Source organism: Pristis pectinata, chromosome 7, assembly GCF_009764475.1.
Source record: "Pristis pectinata isolate sPriPec2 chromosome 7, sPriPec2.1.pri, whole genome shotgun sequence".
Taxonomy (NCBI): Eukaryota; Metazoa; Chordata; class Chondrichthyes; order Rhinopristiformes; family Pristidae; genus Pristis; species Pristis pectinata.
Window position 1 is genome coordinate 20,860,882 of NC_067411.1, and position 22,428 is coordinate 20,883,309.

General features: G+C 40.3%; 1 protein-coding gene across 5 annotated transcripts in view; it reads left to right on the forward strand.

Annotated features, from left to right (window-relative positions):
• The window catches only part of LOC127572370 (neurolysin, mitochondrial-like), a 41,185-nt gene that overhangs the window by 11,454 nt on the left and 7,303 nt on the right, over positions 1-22,428 (forward strand). For all 5 annotated transcript variants that reach the window (XM_052019547.1, XM_052019550.1, XM_052019551.1 and 2 more), the window contains exons 4-11: positions 471-619; positions 3,061-3,168; positions 3,407-3,509; positions 5,205-5,365; positions 6,613-6,748; positions 10,244-10,610; positions 13,393-13,594; positions 14,310-14,496. In XM_052019547.1, coding sequence (XP_051875507.1) covers positions 471-619; positions 3,061-3,168; positions 3,407-3,509; positions 5,205-5,365; positions 6,613-6,748; positions 10,244-10,610; positions 13,393-13,594; positions 14,310-14,496 — 1,413 coding nt within the window. The remainder of the gene's footprint in view (positions 1-470; positions 620-3,060; positions 3,169-3,406; positions 3,510-5,204; positions 5,366-6,612; positions 6,749-10,243; positions 10,611-13,392; positions 13,595-14,309; positions 14,497-22,428) is intronic.

Genomic DNA, 22,428 nt, shown 5'->3' on the forward strand with positions numbered 1-22,428 from the left:
AGCTGCAATGGAAGATTATTTAGTTCACAGAATTACAAGTTAAAACTCAAAACATCTTATTTCCTTCTCATACTTTTTGTTTGTTTCATGCATCTGAGTTAATATTGCTTAATCTGAGCTCTAACTATCTTTCCTGTTGATGAATTGACTTAAAAAAAGAAAGGTTGTCAAGTATCCGTTTTCACTTAATCTATGAAATAAACATGACTGATTTTAAGCTTGGTAAAGTGATACCTTTTCTAGCTCATTACGCAATCATTACACATCAAAGTATTGTGTGAAGTGCTTTGAAACAATTTTGTGAGGTTGTGAGGAAGTTTAGACATGCAAATCTTTCTTTTGTCTGCACCTAATTCTCCAATCCCAGTTTGGAACAAAATATTTTTGTTAATAACTATTTTCTTTTGCTGTATTATTAATATACATTCAAATCTATTTTTAAGCATTTGTATCTTTCTTTTGTCTTCAAGTGGAACAAAGAAATTTGACTTTTCTAAGGCATGTCTCTCAACACAAAGATGTGCGTGCTGCCAGCACTGAGGCAGATAAGAAGCTTTCAGAGTTTGATGTGGACTTGTCCATGAGAGGTGATGTGTTTCAACGGATTGTGGCTCTCCAGGTGAATGCTTTCACTAATGTTTAGGTGGCTCTACCTTGACTTTGGTGAAATTTTTTTTAAAATTTACAACATGGTAACAGACCCTTCCGGCCCAACGAGTCCACGCTGCCCATTTTAAACCCATATTAACCTACCTGTACGTCTTTGGAATGTGGGGGGGAAACCGGAGCACCCGGAGGAAACCCACGCAGACACGGGAGAACATACAAACTCCTTACAGACAGTGACGGGAATTGAACTCCGATCGCTGGTGCCGTAATAGCGTCGCGCTAACCGCTATGCTACTGTGCCGCCCCCAAAAGGTGCGGCATTACAATTATTAACTGGACTTCGGGAATTATTCTCCTATTAGCAAGGGGGATATGGTTTAAGTTTGTTACTCAAAGTAAAACAAAAATTATGTGCATGGTGGAGGACACTGTGACCTATTATGGCCTGGAGGCAGAGGCTTGAAATAACCAATTGGAAATCGACATCATGCTCAGTTCTGGAATCAATGATCAGTCTTTATCTATCTACCATGACTTAAATATGTTCAAATTGCATGTATAAGGAAAGAGTTAATTATCTCGAGAGAGTGAGAATAAATATGGAACATAGAACAGTAAAGCACTGGACAGGCCATTCAGCCCATGATGTGCCAACCTTGATGCCAATTTATACTAAATGTCCTCTTCCTGTGTATCATCCATATCCCTCCATCCCCTTAATATGCATGTGTCTATCTAAAAGCCTCTTAAACTCTACCAGTCTGCCTCCTTCCACTACTACCTCTGGTAACCCATTCGAGGCACCAACCACTCTCTGCATAAAATAAACCTGCCCTTCACGTCACCTTTAAATTCCTCCCCCCCCCCCCCCCCCCCCCCCCCCCACCCCACACTCCTTAAAAGCATGACCTCTGGGGTTTGACATTTCTACCCTGAGGAAAAGATTCTGACTGCCTACCCTATCTATGCCTCTTATAACTAAATATGAGTATATTCATTCAATTTTTAATCTTCGTGGGAAGTGCTATTTATTAAAGTGTTGTCGAATAAGTTCAGAAAGATTTTTTTTTGCATTGATGTACAGAATTTTATTTTACTGAGATGATGTGGATGTTCCCAGCAAAGCCAGTATTTGTTATCCATCTCCAGTCATTCTTCAGAAGATAATTGATCCCTTTTTGAAACAACTGTTCTTCAGATCAGTCTGTTCCCACAGTGCTGTTAGTGGTGAGTTCCAGGATTTTGACCCAGCATTGAATTTGTTCGAGATGGTGGGGTCCTGTTGCAGAAGCCCAAGTAATGCTACTGTGGTTTATAGATGTGTACTCAAAAGGCACAATGTGCTGGTGGTGGAGGGAAAACAAGAAGGTAAGGGTGAGCCACAGAGATTCTGTGATAAGAAATTCCTGCACACCTCAGTTTTAAATGTCCTCCCCCTTAATTTGCAGGTATGTTCCTTCGTTTGAGACTTTCCCACGAGTGGTAACTTCTCAACATCCACTTATCATGCCCACTTGTAATTTTATGTGTTTCAGTGAGACCACCCATCATTCTTCAAAGAACACACATCTAACTTTTTGGAGCCAGTCTTTTCAGGACAACCTTATGTTAAGTTGGGCGTGGGAGGCAAATCCCGCTGGTTGGATGGTGTTGAGCTTGAGCATTTTTGGAACTGCACTCATCCAAGCATTAGAATGCTTCAGAGTAACAATGTCTGTGACTAAGAAAAATTTTTTAATACAATTAATTAAGGAAAAAAATCCCTTTCTGTAACCTCAACAGGTGACATATTAGTTGTCCACTGGGGCTCAACTGGTGGTACTCTTGTCTCCAACTCAGAAGTACAATTCTTATCCAGAATCCTGAGCCCAAAAACCTAGTTTGACACTTCAGTCAGTTGCTGTCTTTAGGATGAGGTGTGAAACAGAGCCCCTATCTGCTCTATTGGATGGACAATAAAGATCTGATACAATTTAAAGCAGAGGAAGGAAGTTCTTTCCAATGTCCTGCTCAATATTTACCTCTCAGTCAACATTATTCTTGTTGAATGAGAAACTTTGGTTGCTATATTTCTCACATCGCAACCATGAGTTCACACCAAAAGCACTTCATTGGCTTTAAGACACTTTGGGATGGCCTGAGGTTGTGAACTGTCCAATACAAAGGCAAATCTTCTTTGTACTTACAATGCACCTGTTCTGTTTGGCTCTAATTCCACAAAGTAAGTGGTGCAGAGTTACACCTCTGACATGCACCACTTGTCTCCAGCCTCTAGTTTGAGGTGCTGAGGGAGCTTTGCCCCTTGCTGGGCTTCTTTTGAAATTTAAAGAACCGACTGCCTTCTTAGCAAGTGCAAGTTGCTTCATATCAGGCTGTTCTTTCATTACTTCTATTTGAATTAGCCCTGCTTTCAAAAGTGGAAATTAATTCCTGGTTCTGACATAATTGCAGGATAAAATCAGCCCTGAGGCCTTGAAACCAGAGGCTAAGCGATATATGGAGAGACTGCTGAAACTAGGACAAAGAAATGGATTGCACTTGCCAAATGAAATCCAATCAGTAAGTTTAATAGTGCAGATGATGATCATCTTCCACTTCATTGCTTACAGACAAGAAGAATTACAATTATTTAAATAACATTGGATCAGCAGATTCATCGGGTCACGTGGTACAGATTTATATTGATGGGCAGCTTCAAAATTCGGAAGACGTGTGATATCAGTTTAATTCAGCATCCATGTTGTTTTACCAAGTTCAAAATTTGAAAATACGATTAACATATGTTTTTATTGTGAAGGTACTCAAAGATATCAAAAAGCAAATCAGTGAACTCTGTATTGAATTCAACAAAAATCTCAATGAGGACACTACCATTCTTCTGTTCACCAGGGATGAGCTGGGTATGAGTCATGGTTGGGTAATTTTTGTGCATGTATATTTTGTGTGATGGGAAATCTTATTAGATTTGATGCAGCAAACCTAACCTACCTAATGCAGTGTGACTGTATATGTATGCTGAGATTTAAAGCTTCAATTTAGGATTTAAACTTAAGTTAATATTTAAGGAAGAAAAGTAAGTCTAAAACTGCTGCATAAAGTTTACTGTTCAAATAATTCATGCTAGCCTTTTCTTGGAGAAAACTGCAGAGGTAAATAGATGTTAAACAGAGAAAAAGATAATTACAGTTGAAAGTGGGGGAAAAAGTTGTCCAGTATACTTCATGGTGGAAGATTTAGTAATATACAGTATAGAAATTTAATTTTGCTGAGACTATGTGAAGGAATTTCACTTTTTTTAAATGATGAACCAGTTAAACAAACGGTTGAACATTTAAGTGCCCTGCTTATGGAGAGGAGAAAATTGCCATTTCTGAATGGCAAGTGACCCCAGTCAGGGCAAGTGCAAGGAGGAGCAAGAGGGCCATGGGTCTTCCCATTATCAAATGAAAAGAATGTGTAAATTTGTTCACTACCTATAAAGTAAGATAAGATATCTTTATTAGTCAAGTGTACATCGAAACATGCAGTAGAATGTGCTGGGGGCAGCCTGCAAGTGTCGCCACACTTCCAGCGCCAACATAGCATGCCCATAACTTCCTAACCCATACATCTTTGGAATGTGGGAGGAAACCAGAGCACCCGGAGGAAACCCACGCAGTCACGGGGAGAACATACAAACTCTTCACAGACAGCAGCCAGAATTGAACCCGGGTCGCTGGCGCTGTAATAGCGTTACACTAATCGCTACACTGCCATGCCTGCCCAATGTTGGGGAAGTGTGCAAACACCCTCACAAGAGACAACAAATTTAGGTTCCTGCAAATGCATTTGAAACCAACACAAGGTGTACATACAACAGATATCAAGGATGGATAGGATCATTGATGGAACCTGTCTCGTGATTGAATAGTCTGCTGTCACTCATTACAGCTTATACATAGTGGTTGCTTCGGAGAGGTGTGACATAGTAAATGGCCTCATGGTGACCCAACAAGGAGGTGGGAGAACATAGCATGCATGCCTTTGTCATTTTTGTGATCTATATATGTTATTAAAAGTTGGTATGTATTTAAAGTATGTAAATCTAAATCTTGTTGAGTCATAGAGCATGAAAGTTCCATCAACCCATCCAGTCTATTCTGACCATCAAGCAACCGTTTGCACAAACCCTAAACTGATATCATTTTTATTCTTCCCAAGAGACATCAACTCCCCCTCCCCTCTCCAGATACTATTACCCTGACAGATCAGGGGCAATTTTAGTGGCCTATTAATCTGCCAACCTGCATGTCAGTGGTATGTGGAAGGAAACTGGAACACCCAGAGGAAGCCTTTCCAGTCACAGGGAGAACATGCAAATTCCACACTGACAGCACCTGAGGTCAGGATTGAACCCTATTCACTGGAGCTGTGAGCTAGCAGCTCTACTAGCTGTGCCAGTATGGTATCCCTTGACCTAAGGTGTCATATTAAATATCAAAAGTCCATTGTTATGTTCTAAATTTAACTACTTATTCAGTGCCATTATTATGTTTATTTCTCATGTTTATTAGTTATTACATACGATAGTAAAATTACCTCAAATCCTACTTCAGGTGGCCTCCCTGAGGACTTCGTTGGTGATCTGGAGAAGACAGATGATAACAAATACAAGTTAACATTGAAGTACCCCCATTACCTGCCAACAGTGAAAGAATGTTATATTCCAGAAACCAGAAAAAAAATGGAAGCAGCTTTTCATTCCAGATGTAAAGAGGTAAGAAGGGGTTACAATATTACAAACATTACACCGGGAAACTAATTTGCAGAAACGTATTTATTTTATTCTTGGCAGATCACACCCCCACCAACCCATGAGGATTTAAAATAAACAAAAACATCTATTTTACAGACACTTCACATGCTTAAAGAGGATAATTTTGGTTGTAGAATGCTTGAAGGTGACCTAAATTGGTAAAGGATTCAGGATTTTCTTCACCCCAGAAATTGAAGGCCCTTTTGAAAGTTTAAAATTTGCAGAGGGGTGTAAGTTGGTGCTGTTTATAACCAATAGAACTAATAATATTTTCCTTAACAGTCTATCTGTATACCATGCAAATGTCACAAGTCTTCCAGATCATAGCATGAAATTTTATCTGACAGATTTCATACGTAGCCGGAATCTATTTATGACTGTTACCAGCTTAGCAGCTGGTAAGTAAGATCAATTTAATGTGTGGTAATTTTACTTGACCCAATGGTCTGTAGGGGAAATTTACAATTCTTAAAATAAAAGGCTATTTATTAATTATTATAAGTCCCTGGGACAGGTCAGCTGGAGCACTGGATGAACCGCACAGCTGTAGCTGAGCCTTAAACCTAGAATAGGGTTGCAAACACCTGCCATTTACTCAACTGTTGAAAGCTCATTTATTCTCTGCCTTAATGGAGTTGATAATGCCGTATGTTTCTCTCTCTCTCTCTCTCTCTCTCTCTCTCTCTCTCTCTCTCTCTCTCTCTCTCTCTCTCTCTCTCTCTCAATTCTCTCTCTCTCTCTCTCCCCAACTTCCTACCTTATTAACCTTCTCCACACCGCTCAGATCCTCACACTTCTCCTATCCTGATCTCCTGAGTATTCCCAATTTCACTTGCTGCTTTTTGAGTCAAGGCAGCTTGAAGTGCAGTTGCCAAACATCTGGAATTCCCAGTCTGAATCCCTCCTTTACCCCTCTCTCCTCCTTAAAAACGAATTTTTTGACTGGTCTTAAACTTTTCTGTCCTCCCCTTATGTGGCTCAATACCAGATTTGGTTTGTTGATGCTCCATGGTTTTACTAGGTTAAAGACACTATAAAGTCAAGTTTCATTGTTTTAAAGGACCAAGAAATCATTCCTTAAAAAAAATCATAAAAGCATCAGCAGACCTTATTTCCTGTTCTGTATATTAAAACTTACACTTGCGTTTTAAACGGTGTGAAATTAGGTCAATGGATTAATTCTCTATTTTAATTGCTTTTACTGGCAGGCAAACACAAGAATTCTTGAAAAGCTAATCCCACTTCGAGCAAAAGCAGCAGAACTACTGGGCTTTAGCTCACATGCTGACTTTGTACTTGAGATGAACATGGCCAAAAAAGGGGAAAATGTTGTAAAATTTTTAGGTTTGTTCTTTCATTTAAACTTTTACAGAGTATTGAAATGTAAAAGATTGGTGATGAGCTGCTCTTGTAAACAGTTGGGTGGAATTTGAACTATTGCTGCTGCCCATGATCTTGCCAATAATGTGTTTGACAACCACAGTTCTTCCCTTTCCCATCATTGTGTACGCTGGTGTGACAGTGTTTGCTCCAAGGTTCAGATCTGATGGTTGGCAATAAGCAAGAGTGGATAAAAAAGCAAATAGGATTGCTGCCTGCAGAGCCAGAATATTAGAGAACTGTTCTCGAGATGTGATTCTGAGAATGTCCAGGTGCTCATCTGGCATCATCTGGATTATTGTCTACAATGTTATCATAAACACTCCCAGGCACTAGAAAGGATGTGGTTAAGGGCAACTAACTAAATAGCTGGGATTAACCACCCAAGTCTTTCCAGGAAGTAACGGAAGTTGGTGAAAAGTCTCAGAGGTTATTTTGAAATGTTCCCAAAAAATGTGTGCAAGTTAGAACATAAGAAAATAGGAGCAGGAGGAGGCCACTCGGCCCCTCAACTCTGTCCTGGCTTGTAGTGTGATCATGGTTGATCTGTCCCAGGCCTCATCTCCTGTACCAGTTCCTCATAGCCCTCAATTCCATGATCGAACAAAAATGTATGTACTTCCTCTTCAAATGCAGCAAAACTCTGAAAATCCACTATCCCATTGGCTTACCAGGAACCAGTTTCCAGAAATGTTATCCTCCTCCTGCAGAAAACAGGGCTTCCTCCCCACTGTTTTCAGTGTATCTGCATCTCCTCTATTTCCTGCACGTGCACTCTTACCCCTTAGGTGCTTGACCACCCCCCCCCCCCCCCCCCCCCCCAGACAGAACAGGGATAGAGTTCCCCTGGTCCTCACCTATCGCCCTACCAGCCTACGCATCTAGCACATTATTCTTCGCAACTTCCGCCAGCCACAACGTGATCCCACCACCAACCACATCTTCCCCTCCCCTCCTCTTACTGCTTTCCACAGGGATCACCCTCTCCATGACTTCCTGGTCCATTCATCTCTCCCCATCCACCCCCTCCCTCCCCAGGCACTCTCCCTTGTCACCACAAGAGGTGTAACACCTGTCCCTACACCTCCTCCCTCACGACTTTCCAGAGCCCTAAACAGCCCTTCCAGGTGAGATGGTCTTTCAGGTGCATTATTTGTTGCATCCAATGCTCCCATTGTGGCCTCCTCTACATCAGTGAGACCAGATGCAAACTGGGCAACTGCTTTGCCGTGCACCTCCGCTCTGTCCGCCAGAGCCATTTGGATCTCCCGGGTGCCAGCCATTTTAATTCTCCACCCCATTCACACACTGGCATGTCTGTCCTCGGCTGCCTCAACTGCCAGGGTGAGGCTAAACACAAACTAGAGGAACAGCACCTTATATTCCACCTGGGTTGTCTACGACCCAGTGGCATGAAAATTGAATTCTCCAACTTCCGATAAACTGCTTCCCCTCTGTCTCCTTTCTCTCTCCTCCTGATCTACCCGGCCCCAGGCACCGGCTCTTCCCTCTCTTCCCCCCGCTCCATCTGCCCGTCACCTACATTACTCCCACTAGTTCTCCTTCCCCACTACTTCCCTCTGTCTTCCCCAACTCCCTCCCTATTCCTCTCCAATCAGATTCCATCATCTTTAGCCCTTTGTCACTTCTACCTATCAGCTTCTGGCGCTATTTCCACTCTCCAATCCCCTATCATCCCAGCTCCCCCCACCGCCCAATCTGGATCACCTATCACCTGCAAGCTCTTGCCCCAGCCCTTCACCTTTTTTATTACTGGTTATCTCCTCTCTATCTTTCAGTCCAGAGGAAGGGTCTTGACCCAAAATGTTGACTGTCGATTTCCCTTCACAGAAGCTGCCTGACCTGTTGAGTTCCTCCAGCTTTTTGTGTGTTGCTCCAGATTCCAGCATCTGCTGTCTCTTGTATCCCCAGTTTCCATGTTCCCTTTAATCACAAGGGGGCAACATTCCCACTCTTTCTTTACTCAATGGGTCCCGGTTTCCACGATCCCTTTATAATCACTGGATCCCAATTCCCATCCTCCCATTAAACTCACTGGGTCGCAATTCCCATGCTCCCTTCGGTCACACTGGGTCCTGGTTCCCACATTCCCTGTAAATTCACTGGGTCTTGGTTCCCACACTCCATATAAACTCAATGGGGCTCCAATTCCCCTGCTCCCTTTAAACTCCCTGGGTCCCAATTCCCGCGCTCCCTTTAAACTCACTGGGTGCTAATATCTATGCTCCCTTTAAACTCGATGGATCCCAAATCCCACTCTCCCTTTACTACTTTATAACACCTACTAAAATGTCAATCAAAAGTGTGCTGGGGTTTTAATAGGAGTGAGATGCAATTGTCTGCCAGTCCAGCACCACCTATGTCCCGCGGATGTTGGATTATATGAGTTTTAACCGATCTAGGCTCTACAACCCTCCAGGAAAAGAGTGTTAAGCACCAATAACTTGCATTTCCTCACTGGTAATAAATGCTTTAGCAACAATAACTACATTTAGTGATTGTATGAAAAATTCCTGAAGTGCATTACTGTGGGAAAATGTCCCATGATACATTGAAAAGGCATAGTCACAGCAAAAGAGGAAATGTCACCAAAATCTTGGTCACAAGGTATATTTTAACTAGGGTACTGCACAAGGAGAATAAGAAGGCACAAGGGTCAGACAGCTTTATGGAAGATTCTCACAAAGGGCGTGGGTATCCGAAGGCACAGGCAGCACTGGTGGAGCAACATGTGTATAAATGCCAGTAAAAGTCTGAAAGGGAGAGAACCTGAAAGCACAGCCAGGATGGATGAGACTGTGAAGGGATCTAAGCATGATTGAAATTTGAGGCATTCAGTGAACTGTCAGTATTGCACACCATAGCTCAAAATTTGACATAGCATGGACATATTGTCAGATTCAGAGAAGTGTGTGAAAAGAAAGGTGAGATTTAACTATGTGGTCTGTGAATTTATTGAAAACTGATTGTGTTCCTGAATGTAGGAGCTCGGTGAGCACCTGAGGGGGCTGGGGGGAGTTTGAGCAGTGCAAGAGGTTTTGCAGAATATAATATTTCCTAGACACTGAGACTGCAGTGGGCTATTTTTGTACATTCCTGTGTGTTTCAGGCACAGGAATGTGCAGCATTTGTCTTGCCCTGAAGAATTTTTACAAAACAGGAACATGTACTGGCAAATCAGATACAGCAATCCACACATCTGTTTTGCAGTGTGCACGACTTCTATCCATTGATTTTAGTAGGGGAGGAAATGGCATCAATCATGAACTTAGCCCGCTGATCTTCGCAGAATTTCTGATAAATACTCCCATTATGCAATGCTTCTGTCTCATGATGTCAAACTGTGAAATTTATTCTTGGTGAAAAATGGTTAAAGTGCAACATAAATTGTGGACTGAGATCAAACTTCTATTTCATTACCTTCCTTTTACTCTTCAGATCAATTATACCGGAAATTGAAACCTTTAGGTGAAGAGGAAAGAAGTTTCATTTTAGATTTAAAGAAGAAAGAATGTGCAGAGCGAGGATTCACGTACGATAACACAATAAATGCATGGGATATGCATTATTATATGACACAGATTGAGAAAATCAAATATTCTGTTAATCACAATTACTTGAAGGAGTTCTTCCCTATGGAAGTGGTGACCACAACATTAATGAATATCTATCAGGAGTTGCTGGGACTGTCTTTCAACCAGTTGAAGTGCACTCATACCTGGCATGATGATGTAACTGTGTACTCTGTCCAGGATAGTGCGACAGGGAATGTCCTGGGGCAGTTTTACCTCGACCTCTATCCAAGGTATGCCAATCAACAGTCTTTTGACATATTGAAATCTTATCATCTGCCACGTGAGGAAAGAAATTAAGAAACAGGACCTCAAATGTGATGCAGCACAGAAGTAGGTCCTGTAGCCCACTCTGTCCATGTTGACCATTAAGAATATAAGAACAGGGAGGTTATGGTACAACTCTGCAAAACATTGACTGGGCCGCAGCTGGAATATTGTGTGCATTTGTGGTCACCACACTATGGGAATAATGTGATTATACTGGTGAGTTTGCAGAGGAGCTTCAGCAATCAGCAAGTGGAAGTTAGTCCACTAAAGTATATAAAATTGCATATGGGGAGGTGCATCAAGGCAAGGATTATACAGTAAGTGAGAGGATACATGAATAGTGTGGAGTATCAAAGGATTCTTGGATTGTATGTCTGCAGATCCTCAAATGTAACAGCACAGGTCAATGTGTTGGTTAAACGTACATACTGGCTGCCGTCCTTTATTAGCCAAGGCAGAGAATGTAAGAGCTTGGAGCTTAGGCTAGAACTGGATACAAAAAAAGATAGGCCACAGATCAAATATAGCATATAGTTCTCATCACAACACTACACAAAAGGTGTGAGTGTGCAGAGGAGATTTATAAATATTGAGTCATAGAGTCATACAGCATGGAAACAGGCCCTTCAGCCCAACTCGTCCATGCTGACTGTTGCCCAGTGAGCTAGTCCCATTTGCCCATGTATGGCCCATAGACATCTAAACCCCTCTGATCCATGTACTTATGCCCACCTCAATCACTTTCTGGCAGCTCATTCTAAATACACACCACCCTTTGTGTAAAGAAGCTGCCCTGATGTCCCTTTTAAATCTCTTGCCTCTGATCTTAAACCTATGCCTCTTGTCTTTAGCACCCCCCCCCCCACCCAGGAAAAAGACTATGTGCTTTCACCCTGTCTGTGCGCCTCGTGATCTTATATACCTCTATCAGGTTGCCCCTCAATCTCCTATGTTCCAGGGAATAAAGTCCTAGTCTATGCAACCGCTCCTTGTAACTCAGGTCGCAAGTCCAGGCAGCATCCTGGTAAATCTTTTCTGCATTCCTTCTAGTTTAATAACATCTTTTCTATAAATATGTTTTCGGGACTGGGAAATTGTGGCAAAGATGAAGGATGAGATTGTTTCAATTGGGGTACATTATAAAATAATGAGAGGGGATCTCATTGAAGCATTTGAAATTCTAAGAACCAAACAGACTAGATGCAGGGAAGCTGTTCCTGAAGCCTAGAGAGTCTAGAACCAGGGGTCACTGCTTTAGGATATGGGTCAAAGCATTTCAAACCAAGATCAGGAGAAATTTCTTCACCCAGAGGATGGTGAACCTATGGAATTCTCTGCCACAGAAGTCAGTGGAGGCCAAGTCATTAAATATATTCAAGGTGCATTTCTTAATGCAAAATGGATCAAGGGATAGGCCAAGTGGATGGGCTTATCAGCTATGACCATGTTGAATGGTGGAGCAGGTCAGAGGGGCTGAATGGCCCACTCCTGCTCCAATTTTCTACCATCTGTGGACCAAGAGGTGGAACATGGGGTTAAGTAGGAGAGCTCTTTTGATTGACATGGACCTGATGGGCAGAATGGTCTCCTCCTGTGTCATAAATTTTCTGTGATAATTTTGCTCTTGAAAATAGATATCTGGAAGATATTTTTAGGACCTGTTGCAATGCCAGAAAGCAAACAGTGGGAATTGACATGAGAATTTGAGGCAGCTTCGTTGTGGGTGGCACGTAGGATTATCCTTGTAGCTCTTCCTCTCAGAATGGCTATGGCAGGACATCACAGACTAAGAATCTCATTACTCTTCTGTGCTGCAGTACATTGGGAGTCTCATGTCACTTGGATTGGGCAGCACAGTGGTACAGCAGTTACTGCTGCTGCCTTGTCACTCCAGAGACCCAGTTTTGATCCTGACCTTGGGTGCTGTCTGTGAAGTTTGCACATTCTCTCTTTAACCATCTGGGTTTCCTCCCACATCCCAAAGTTGCACTGGTAGATTAATTGGCAAAAAGAATAAAGGGGAATTAATGTTGCATATGAGGGAGAATAAGTTACGGGCTACAGGGAAATAGGAGAGGGGGGATGGGATTAATGGGATTTCTCCCCAAGAGCTGGCATTGATCTCATGGGCCAAATGGCCTGCTCTCTTTCATTATAAATTTAAAATAAGATTTCAAATTCAAATAATTGACATCAACAATACCAGCATGATCAAAATGATCTTATATGCTCAATGTAGAAATTATAAAAATGCTTCCTTTGCTCCAGAGTTAATCAGTTCAATATTTTGATTTCAGTTAAATGATGTTTGTTATCACATTTAGGATTAATGCTGCTTGATGTAATCAGAGGGGTAAAATTAGGAAAATGCTAATTACGTGATTTATGAAAGTTTGTAATAGTAAATCCAATAATCAATGTGTCTACTGCAGTTAAAAATGCAAAAGAGTTTTGCCAGACATGACTCTTGATTGCAATATCATTTATTCTACATTAAATATGATTGTTGTGTACAATGAAGACAATTACACTTCCGTAAAATGTCATAGATAGTATATATAATAAAAGGCACTGTATAATGTTAAGTAGCAAGTTGTTTTTAGATATTTATTTCACAGTAATGATGTAGAAGTGCACATTAGTCATTTTGTGCTAACCGGTTACCTCTGTTCTGATTTGATCTTGTTGTTGTTGTTGTATGATTAGAATTAAGAAGTCATTTGCTGTTTTGACCTTCCACTGCAGGGATGGGAAGTATGGACATGCGGCTTGTATTGATCTCCAGCCCGGATGTCTACTGTCTGATGGAACCAGACAGATGGCAGTTTCAGCAATGGTAGCAAATTTTACCAAACCAACCAATGATGCTCCCTCACTCCTCCGACATGAGGAAGTTGAGACCTACTTCCATGAATTTGGTCATGTAATGCATCAGATCTGTGCCCAGGTACACACTTTACACCTTTTATCCAGCCTGTCCTGCATGTGACTCCAGACTCACTAATGTGGTCAACTCATAACCAACCTCTGAAATAGCAATGAGGAATGGGAAGTAACTGCTGACCCGGCCAACCCTGGCTCACATCCTGTGATTGAAGACATGTTTTAAAACAATATCTCTTCAGTATTTCAACCTGTAGGAATAATATCCCTTCAAAATGGGAACAGAATATAAAATGAAGAACTCTGAGTAGATTAGCAGAGAGTGCAAAACTATAATTTTACCTACCACAATAAAATAAACTGAACAATAAAATCATCATTGTGTAATGGAGAAGTTCAGCCCAAGTATAAACTGCATGATTATCTGTTGGGTTTCTGGTTTCATTGTTCCAAAGCTTGCTTGGTGGCTTTGTTTGTTTTTTTAAAAAAGTGTCCTTTTAGATGAATCAAGAAGCAAAAAAATACTGATGCTAAAAATCTGAAATAAAACAGCAAATGCTGGGGATATTCAGCAGTTCTGGTGGGATTTGTGGAGAGAGAGAAATGGAGTTAATATTTTGGGCCGATAACCTTTCTATCCATAGATGCTGCCTCACCTGCTGAATATTTGCCAACTTTTATGTTTGTATCACTTCAGATTTAAGTGGTGTTCTATAAATTGTATATTGTATATGCAGGTAACATATTTTTGTAGAGTGATGAGTCATTTTATTTTGCAGGCTGATTTTGCCATGTTCAGTGGAAGTAATGTGGAGACAGATTTTGTGGAGGCTCCTTCCCAGATGTTGGAAAACTGGGTTTGGGAAAAGGAACCACTGAAGAGAATGTCACACCATTATAAAAATGGGAGTTCTATTCCAGATGATTTACTTGAAAAACTTATTCAATCGAGACTAGCCAATACTGGTAAGAAGTAAATCACACGAAGTTCAAATGTATTTCTCAACAGTGTTAAAATGCTTTTCAGAGCAGTTACTGTACTTGATTCCAATGTGATAAAGGACAGCTTTTAAAAAATCATTTCTCAGGATATGGAAAAGAGTACATTTATTTTCCATGATAGGTTGCACTCAAGGACTGATCTACATCTTTGGACATCTGAAACAAAGTGGCCAGGCAGCCAATGGGAGTGGATGAAAAGTATTAATGAGAGGCATTTGTGAAACTTGTGAAATCCAACAGCTTTTACAGGCTATTTTATAGTTTTCACCAATGTTTTTCATGGTTTGTAAATTATAATCTGGGTTAATGTTCCTATACTCTAGGTAATGTGTTACAACAGCATAAGATTAACTGGTTAAGTATCTGTGAAATTGTACTGTGGCAAATGATGTCCTCAAATAGCTGGTCAGGCCTTTACCTTGGGATTTTAAGATGGATGAATTTCACTCTCTAAGAACATTTTTGTCTCAATGGGTTCTTGCACCTGGTGTTACGGTTCCAAGCTTTGCAGAGCTTGGAATCTCAGTTCAAACTTCAGCTGAAGTGAGTTAGGTAATTGTAGCACTGGGAAAGGTCAGTTGGGCTGGGGTGATAAAACTAACCAGGATTGTTTCAAGCAACCTTTTGATGGAAAGGTACAAATTTGTGTATGTTGATTGGCGGCAAGGTTGGATTTGCATTGTCCTCTGCTTAGGTGGATGAGATTAGGCATTTATGACTTCATGAGAACAGGAAACTAGCAACTGAGGGGTGGGGAGGGAAGTAAAATATTGAAATAACCAATTTCTTCTCTCTGTGGAGAAGTGGTTATGAGAAAACAACACAAGCTCTGAATTTTTGTTTATCTATTATAAAATTCTGAGAGGCATAGATGGGGTAGATAGTCAGAATCTTTTTCCCAGAATGGGAATAGCTTTAAGGTGAGAGGGAGAAAGTTTAAAGGAGATTTCCATGGCAATTTTTTTATACGGAGAGTGGTAGGTTCTTAAAAGGCACTACCGTGGGAGGTGGTAGAAGGAGATACAATAGCAACACCTAAGAGGCATTTAGACAGGCACATGAACAGGCAGGGAATTGAGGGATATAGACCACGTGCATGCAAATGTGCAGTTTAAATTGGCATCACGGTTAGCACAGACATCGTGGGCTGAAGGGGATGTTCCTGTGCTTTTCTGTTCTGTGTTCCATTATCAAATCCTGATAGGCCCAGGAGGTTATTTATTGAGTGCTACAAATAAGGAAAGTCTAGTATTTGATCTTGAATCAGCGTTGAGTCGGTTGATATATAGAATGCAGTAGAAATGACGTAACAAATGAATTTGCCACTACTGTTCATCACATTATAATGCCTGCCATGTTGTTTGCTGTTGGATGTCAACTTCTGGGGAAACACCGGTTAGTGTCAGAGCAGGATCAAGACAGATTACTGGCTGGGGGAGGAAGTAATCAATGTCTGCAGTGAGGAGTCACTCCAATCAGGAAAGGGTGGTAGGAAAGATAATTGGCAAGAAAAACAGGTGAGAAATGGCTCTTGCATTCAGGCTATCCTCTGGATAGCAAGTGTTTAGCAATTAATTTGGAAGTTCAAAACGTTGTAATGTATTTTATTCACATAGTGACAAATTAGTTTGTATGTAGTTTACAAAATGCAATGACAATAAAACTGCAAATGTATCAGGTACTCTGCACCAGCAATACCCACAAGTAATTATGCGATGAATGATTAATCAGTTTTTGTCAGTTTTTTTGAGGGGGAAAGTTTTTCAAGTAATAACAAAGGTAGTATATTTGGGTGAAATATTAAATTTAAGCACATTAGTTCACTTCACCTCTGTTTCTTCACCGACATTGATTAAAGTTATATACTCAATCCTTGATAATACAGGCTGAATCCACACCATCCAGCTCCAAGGCATAGGCACCAACATTGGAAAAATGCTGGATAATACTGTAAATACCTCTGTTCATAGCAAGAATACCCAATAAAGTAGATCTCTGCAGAAAACCTGAACCAAATGCTGATTACCAAACCCTCTGCAAACCTTAAAATAAAGGTGGTATTATTAAGCTATTACTTAACTGAAAGTTACAATACTTTGACTTCTTAAAAATAATTTCTTTTTGAGGTACAGGTTTAATTGTCTATAATTCCCAAAGTCGTAAAGCATTATGAAACCGATTTGAATAAATCCATAAAGAGCTCCATTAAGTAACTTTAAGGAATGCACAGCCATTGGGAATAACTAAGTTGTTCTGATGTCAACCTTTCGTAAACATTGTGCAACAGTTGTTTAACTGGAAAAAAATCATGATTCACCCTTCAGTAAGGAATTTTGAAAACCTTTCCTCTCATGACGTGTCAATTTGGAAGAGAGTGCCACAAATATATCAATTAGCCAGTATGTGACCCTTTGTGAAAACTGAAAATAAATGAAAAGAACAATAGTGTTCTTCCCCAGATTTTGCAAGAACATCCTTCCCCATAATTATTGAAGTCTCACCCTTGAGATTACTCTGGTCTTGGGAAATTCTGCTAGATATTTTAAAACTTAATGTCATCTGGGCTATTCACTTCCTTGAAAATATAAGCTGAAGTCAGTTCCGATAAGCTTTGATAGATCTTATTTCCTCATCTTACTTTCTGGCCTAGTTGAGGTGGAGGCAGATGGGAGCAAGCCCAGAACAGTGGTGAAGACATAAAGAGCAGGAGTCTCAATTCACTTTTCTCTAACTGGACCTGGCTTGAAACTTGGTGCAAGAAACAAACTGCTGGAGGAACTCAGTGGCTCAAGCAGCACCTGTGGAGGGAAATGGACAGTTAACGTTTCAGGTTGAGACCCATCATCTATACTGAAAGAAAGAGAGGATGTAGCAGTATAAAGAGGTGAAGGGAAGGGGTGGAGCAAGCGTTGGCAAGCGATAGGTGGATCCAGGTAAGGAGGGGTAATAGGCACATGAAGAAGGGAAGAGTGAAAATAGCAACAGAGGCTGGAGGTGATAGGTGGAGGCAACAAAGAGCTTGTTGCCTATGGTCCCTGCCCACTTTTGCTGGAGATAAAGAGCCAAGCAAGCTAACCTTCCACTCCCGATGGTTGTCATACAAGGCATAGTAAAGACCGTTCCCTGGAACGTCCCTTCATAGTTCATTACTGTCGAAGGATTTTGAACAGTTTTTTTTTATGTCCTTTTTATTTAATGACCTTTTTAACAAAATAATAGATTTAAATAATTTGAAAAGTAAGAACTAATTTTGAAATTTATAGTAAAATAAATTTAATTAAAAGGCATTAAATACTCAAATTAAAAACATAAAGTAAAAATAACTGAAGCACTTACTTGCCATTTACCTTTATGTACAAGGCCAGAGGCTTCAAATGTATGGGATCATCATTCATATGACAGTTGTCTCCAGTGCAAAGCTGGATTTGGATGTATCCAGATCTCCTCTTCAGGGACTCACTGAAATGCACCAGTATCTGACCTACAGGTAGATTCTAAGGTTGTTCGGCCACGGATGCATTGAAGTTCAAAACCTCCCTGTCAACCACCACAATCAGCCAGCCTATTTTTTGAGTTAAGCTTCAACATTTAAGATTGACTGTAAATCTGAGCCATGTGCAAGAGAGTATAGTGTATACCCAACTTATACTCTGCTCCCACATGCATTAACAATTTCAGAGCAGTGTACAACAATGCCAGATGGTTTATATAAGTTCTCTGTAAATTAAAAATGTAGATAAGGAAATGTATAGTCAGACAATATAATCTAAAAAGCAGTGTGATGTGAAAGTTGTTGAAGAGATGAGGTGTGACTGAGCCTGATCCAGGTACCATTCTAAGTGTATGTTGACTTGGTTGATGTCAGGTCAGTAGACAATATGCCCCAAAATTCTAACCTTCCCAGAAAGACATGCTTTGTTCCTAGGATTGGAACAGGGAAGAAAATCACGAAAAATACAATCGTTAACAATCTTTGACTTAGATGGTTAGTTTGTTACCATATGTATGTCCACAAGAACTGTTAGCAATTTGTTGAAATTCAGAACCATCCCCTAAAACGGAGGGCTATGTGGGAGGGAAGGGTTAGATAGATATTAGAGCAGGATAAAATGTCAGCACAACGTTGTGGGCCAAAGGGTCTATACTGTGCTGTAATGTTCTATGTTCTAAAATGGCAACTGAAACTGGCACCTTTTGGAGGAGTGTGCATTTAAGCAAGTGCTTATGACATTTTATAGGGAAGACCCAGTAAATTAAACAATAAACTGAATATCAGATCTTCTCTCTTTAATCATCCTCCATCCTTCTTGCACCCTTCCATCTGTCGGGAGGCAGTTGAGCATTGTGATCGATGCACAGATTGAGGAAAGGAACTCAATTGGAGCTACGGCAGTATCCTCAACAAATCACTTTCAAATGGAGAAATATCAATGGCTGTGCGTTAAATTCCAGTTGCCAGCAAAGAGAGCTAGGTTGAATCTCTGTGATTAAAAATAGTCATCATTATTTTTAAAGTTATAGAGAATGATTTTATTTAAGTTAACATAATTGTATGTCACATTGACTGGTAGAACTAAATAATGCATTCATGGCATTTCACTAAAGAGTTTCATATTAATAATTTTATATGGCAAACTATAAATTAGTGCTACATTGTGTGCTGTAGTTTTAGAAGATGTCTTCCAACCAGTATTATTTTGAGATTATGTCTTGATGTTCTCCTTTCACCTATCTGAAAGTAGAGATTGTCCTGCCATTTTTTTTAGTTGGAGAGAAATTTTATGTACCTCTACCAGTTTGTTGTTTATTTAACCACTATGGAAAAGGCTGTTTAATAATTAACTTGAGTTGAACCAACTGGGCCTTTTTTTTTGTTCCTTTTGCTTTTCCTTTGGATCACATAGAACAGAATCATTGAATGTTCCAGGTCACTCAGTCCATTTTGATTTAGCCGAAGTCTCATTTGGTTCCATCCCACTCTTATCCTCACCCTTCAATGTTACTCATTTTCAATTAACTATCTGCCTCATCAGCACTGAGAGAGGGGATCCTACATTCCCTGTAAAGACTATTATTCTAATTTCCTGTTTCATTTATTTTTGTGATTATACTAAATATAATTCATTACAGCTCACAGAGATGTGGCCATATTCTACCACCATTGTGCACTGCCACCTCTGGTCTTGTTAAGCACTGCTTCAGTGTCTCAGACTGTATTGTGAAAAAGGTGATTGTTCATAACTTATCTTTTTGTGCTGTAGAAAGGTTAAATTCTGTTCTGTTCTGCTCTCCACTTCAGTTGTTAACTTTAAACTTGAAAATTTTGCGGGCATAAGATATTAAGGGATATGGGGAATAGGTGAGTCTATGGTGTTAGGTCTCAGTTCAGCAGTGATATTATTGAATGTTGGAATGGATTCAAGGGACAAAAGGTACTACTCCTGTTCCCATGTTCTAATTCAGCAAGGTCGAGGAGGATGAACAGAGGTGCTGCTTTTCCTGCAGAAAGGAAGAATCACTAGACATAGATTCTATCTCGTGTTTAGATTTATAAAGTCAATAATTATTTTTCAAATTGTACCTTTTACTTGCCACAAGCCTTTTCATTGACAAGCATCTAAATCCTGGCGTTCTGTTTTTCAGAGTTAATTCAGAGATTCCAGCAAAATTGCTTTAGAAATATCGAGTCTTTGAAGCAGTGGGATCTAAATTGCTTGCATACTGAATGCATCTTTCTATATTGATTGTCTGGTTGAGCTGAATGTTGCGCATTTTAATTTCAGTGCAGGCATACAGCAGGGTGCCTTTGATATTTTCAGTATGAGTTATTACAGTTGAATAATGAACTCATTAAACAACAGTTTTGTATGAGTGGTTGTAATAGTTATGCAGTTTTACAAATTATATTCAGGCTATTAGATTTTAACATGTGAAATATAGTTCTTAAAGTATAAAGACTACAGTTCATTACAGAAAAGTAATGAATCGCCTAGTCAAAAATAAATTTTTCCATGAAGAGGTCCTTTGTACTATTTTTACCAATACCTGGGATATTTTTGCCAAAAGAGTAGTTGAAATAAAACATAAAGTTTGCAATTTAAAATATTAGAACTATTCCTACTGTGGCAGAAATTTGAATTTGATTCTTGATGGTGATAAAATATCATAAAACGCTGGTTAGGCTGTATCTGGAGTATTGCATTCAATTCTGGTCGCCCCATTACAGGAAGGATGTGGAGGCTTTGGAGAGGGTGCAGAAGAGGTTTACCAGGATGCTGCCTGGATTAGAGGGTATGTGTTATAAGGAGAGGTTGGACAAACTTGGGTTGTTTTCTCTGGAGCGGCGGAGGCTGAGGAAAGACCTGATAAAAGTTTATAAGATTATGAGAGGTATAGATAGAGTCGACAGCTGGTATCTTTTTCCTCAGTGTCGAAATGTCGTATACTAGAAGGTATGTGTTTAAGGTGAGAGGGGTTAAGTTCACAGGAGATGTGCAAGGCAAGTTTTTTTTTCACACAGAGAGCAGTGGGTGCCTAGAATTCATTGCCAGGGGCGGTGGTGGAGACAAATACAATAGAGGTGTTTTAAGAGGCTCTAAGATAGGCACATGAATGTGCAGAGAATAGAGGGATATTGACATTGTGTGGGCAGAAGGAATCAGTTTAGTTAGGTATTTAATTACTAGTTTAATTAGTTCGGCACAACATCGTGGGCCAAAGGGCCTGTTCCTGTGCTGCACTGTTCTATGTTCTGTGTTTTAAGAGACCAGTACAAGGTCAACAATGGTAGTTTTGTGCTGCTTAGGAGGAGACACTGACCTAATAGACTAAACAGACATCTCCTTAAGAAAATAGATCAGTACGGCACAGGAACACGCCCTGTGCTGACTATGATGCCTATCTAGTTAATTCCATCTGCCTGTATATGGTCTGTATCCCTCTATTCCCTGCCTGTTCATCTATCTGTCTAAATGCCTCTTTAGTAACGTTTAAGATGCACTTCTATCCATTTCTGTCACCTTCCCTGGCAGCATGTTAAATGCACCTACGACGCTGTGTCAAAAATTTACCTCACTAATCTCCTTTAAACTTTCCCTCTCTTACCTTAAATCTATTCTGTGAGAAAAACTCTACTCTTTACACGGCTCTCATAATTTTATATACTTTTATCAGATTACCCCTCAGCCTCCAATACTCAAGAGAAAACAGTCCAAGTTTGTCCAACCTCTACTTATAACACATACCCGCTAATCCAAGCAACATCCTGGTGAACCTCTTCTGCACCCTCTCCAAAGCCTCCACATCCTTCCTGTAATGCGGCGACTACAACTGCACACAATACTCCAAATGTGGCCTAACTATAGATTTATACAGCTGCAGTATTCCCGACTTTTATTCTCAATGCCCCAACCGATGAGGGCTAGCATTCTGTACGCTGCCTTTACCGCCCTGACTACTTGTGTTGCTACTTTCAGGGAGCAATGGATTTGCATCCCAAAATCCCTCTGTACATCAATGCTGCTAAGGCACCTGCCATTTACTTTAGTCTTATATTTGACTTCCCAAAATGCAGCACCTCGCATTTATCCAGATTAAAATCCATCGGTCATTTCTCCGCCCAAATTTACAACTGATCTATATCCTACTATATCCTTTGACAAACTTCTTCACCATCCACAACTTCACCAATTTTCATGTTGTCTGCAAACTTACTAATCAGACCACCTACATTTTCATCCATATTATTTATAGATATATATCAGAAACAACAAAGATCCCAGCGCTGATGCATGCAGAGCCCCACTAGTCACAGGCCTCCAGTCAGAGAAACATTCCTCAACCACTACCCCCTGTCTTCTATGACCCAAACCAATTTTGTATCTAATTTACCAACTC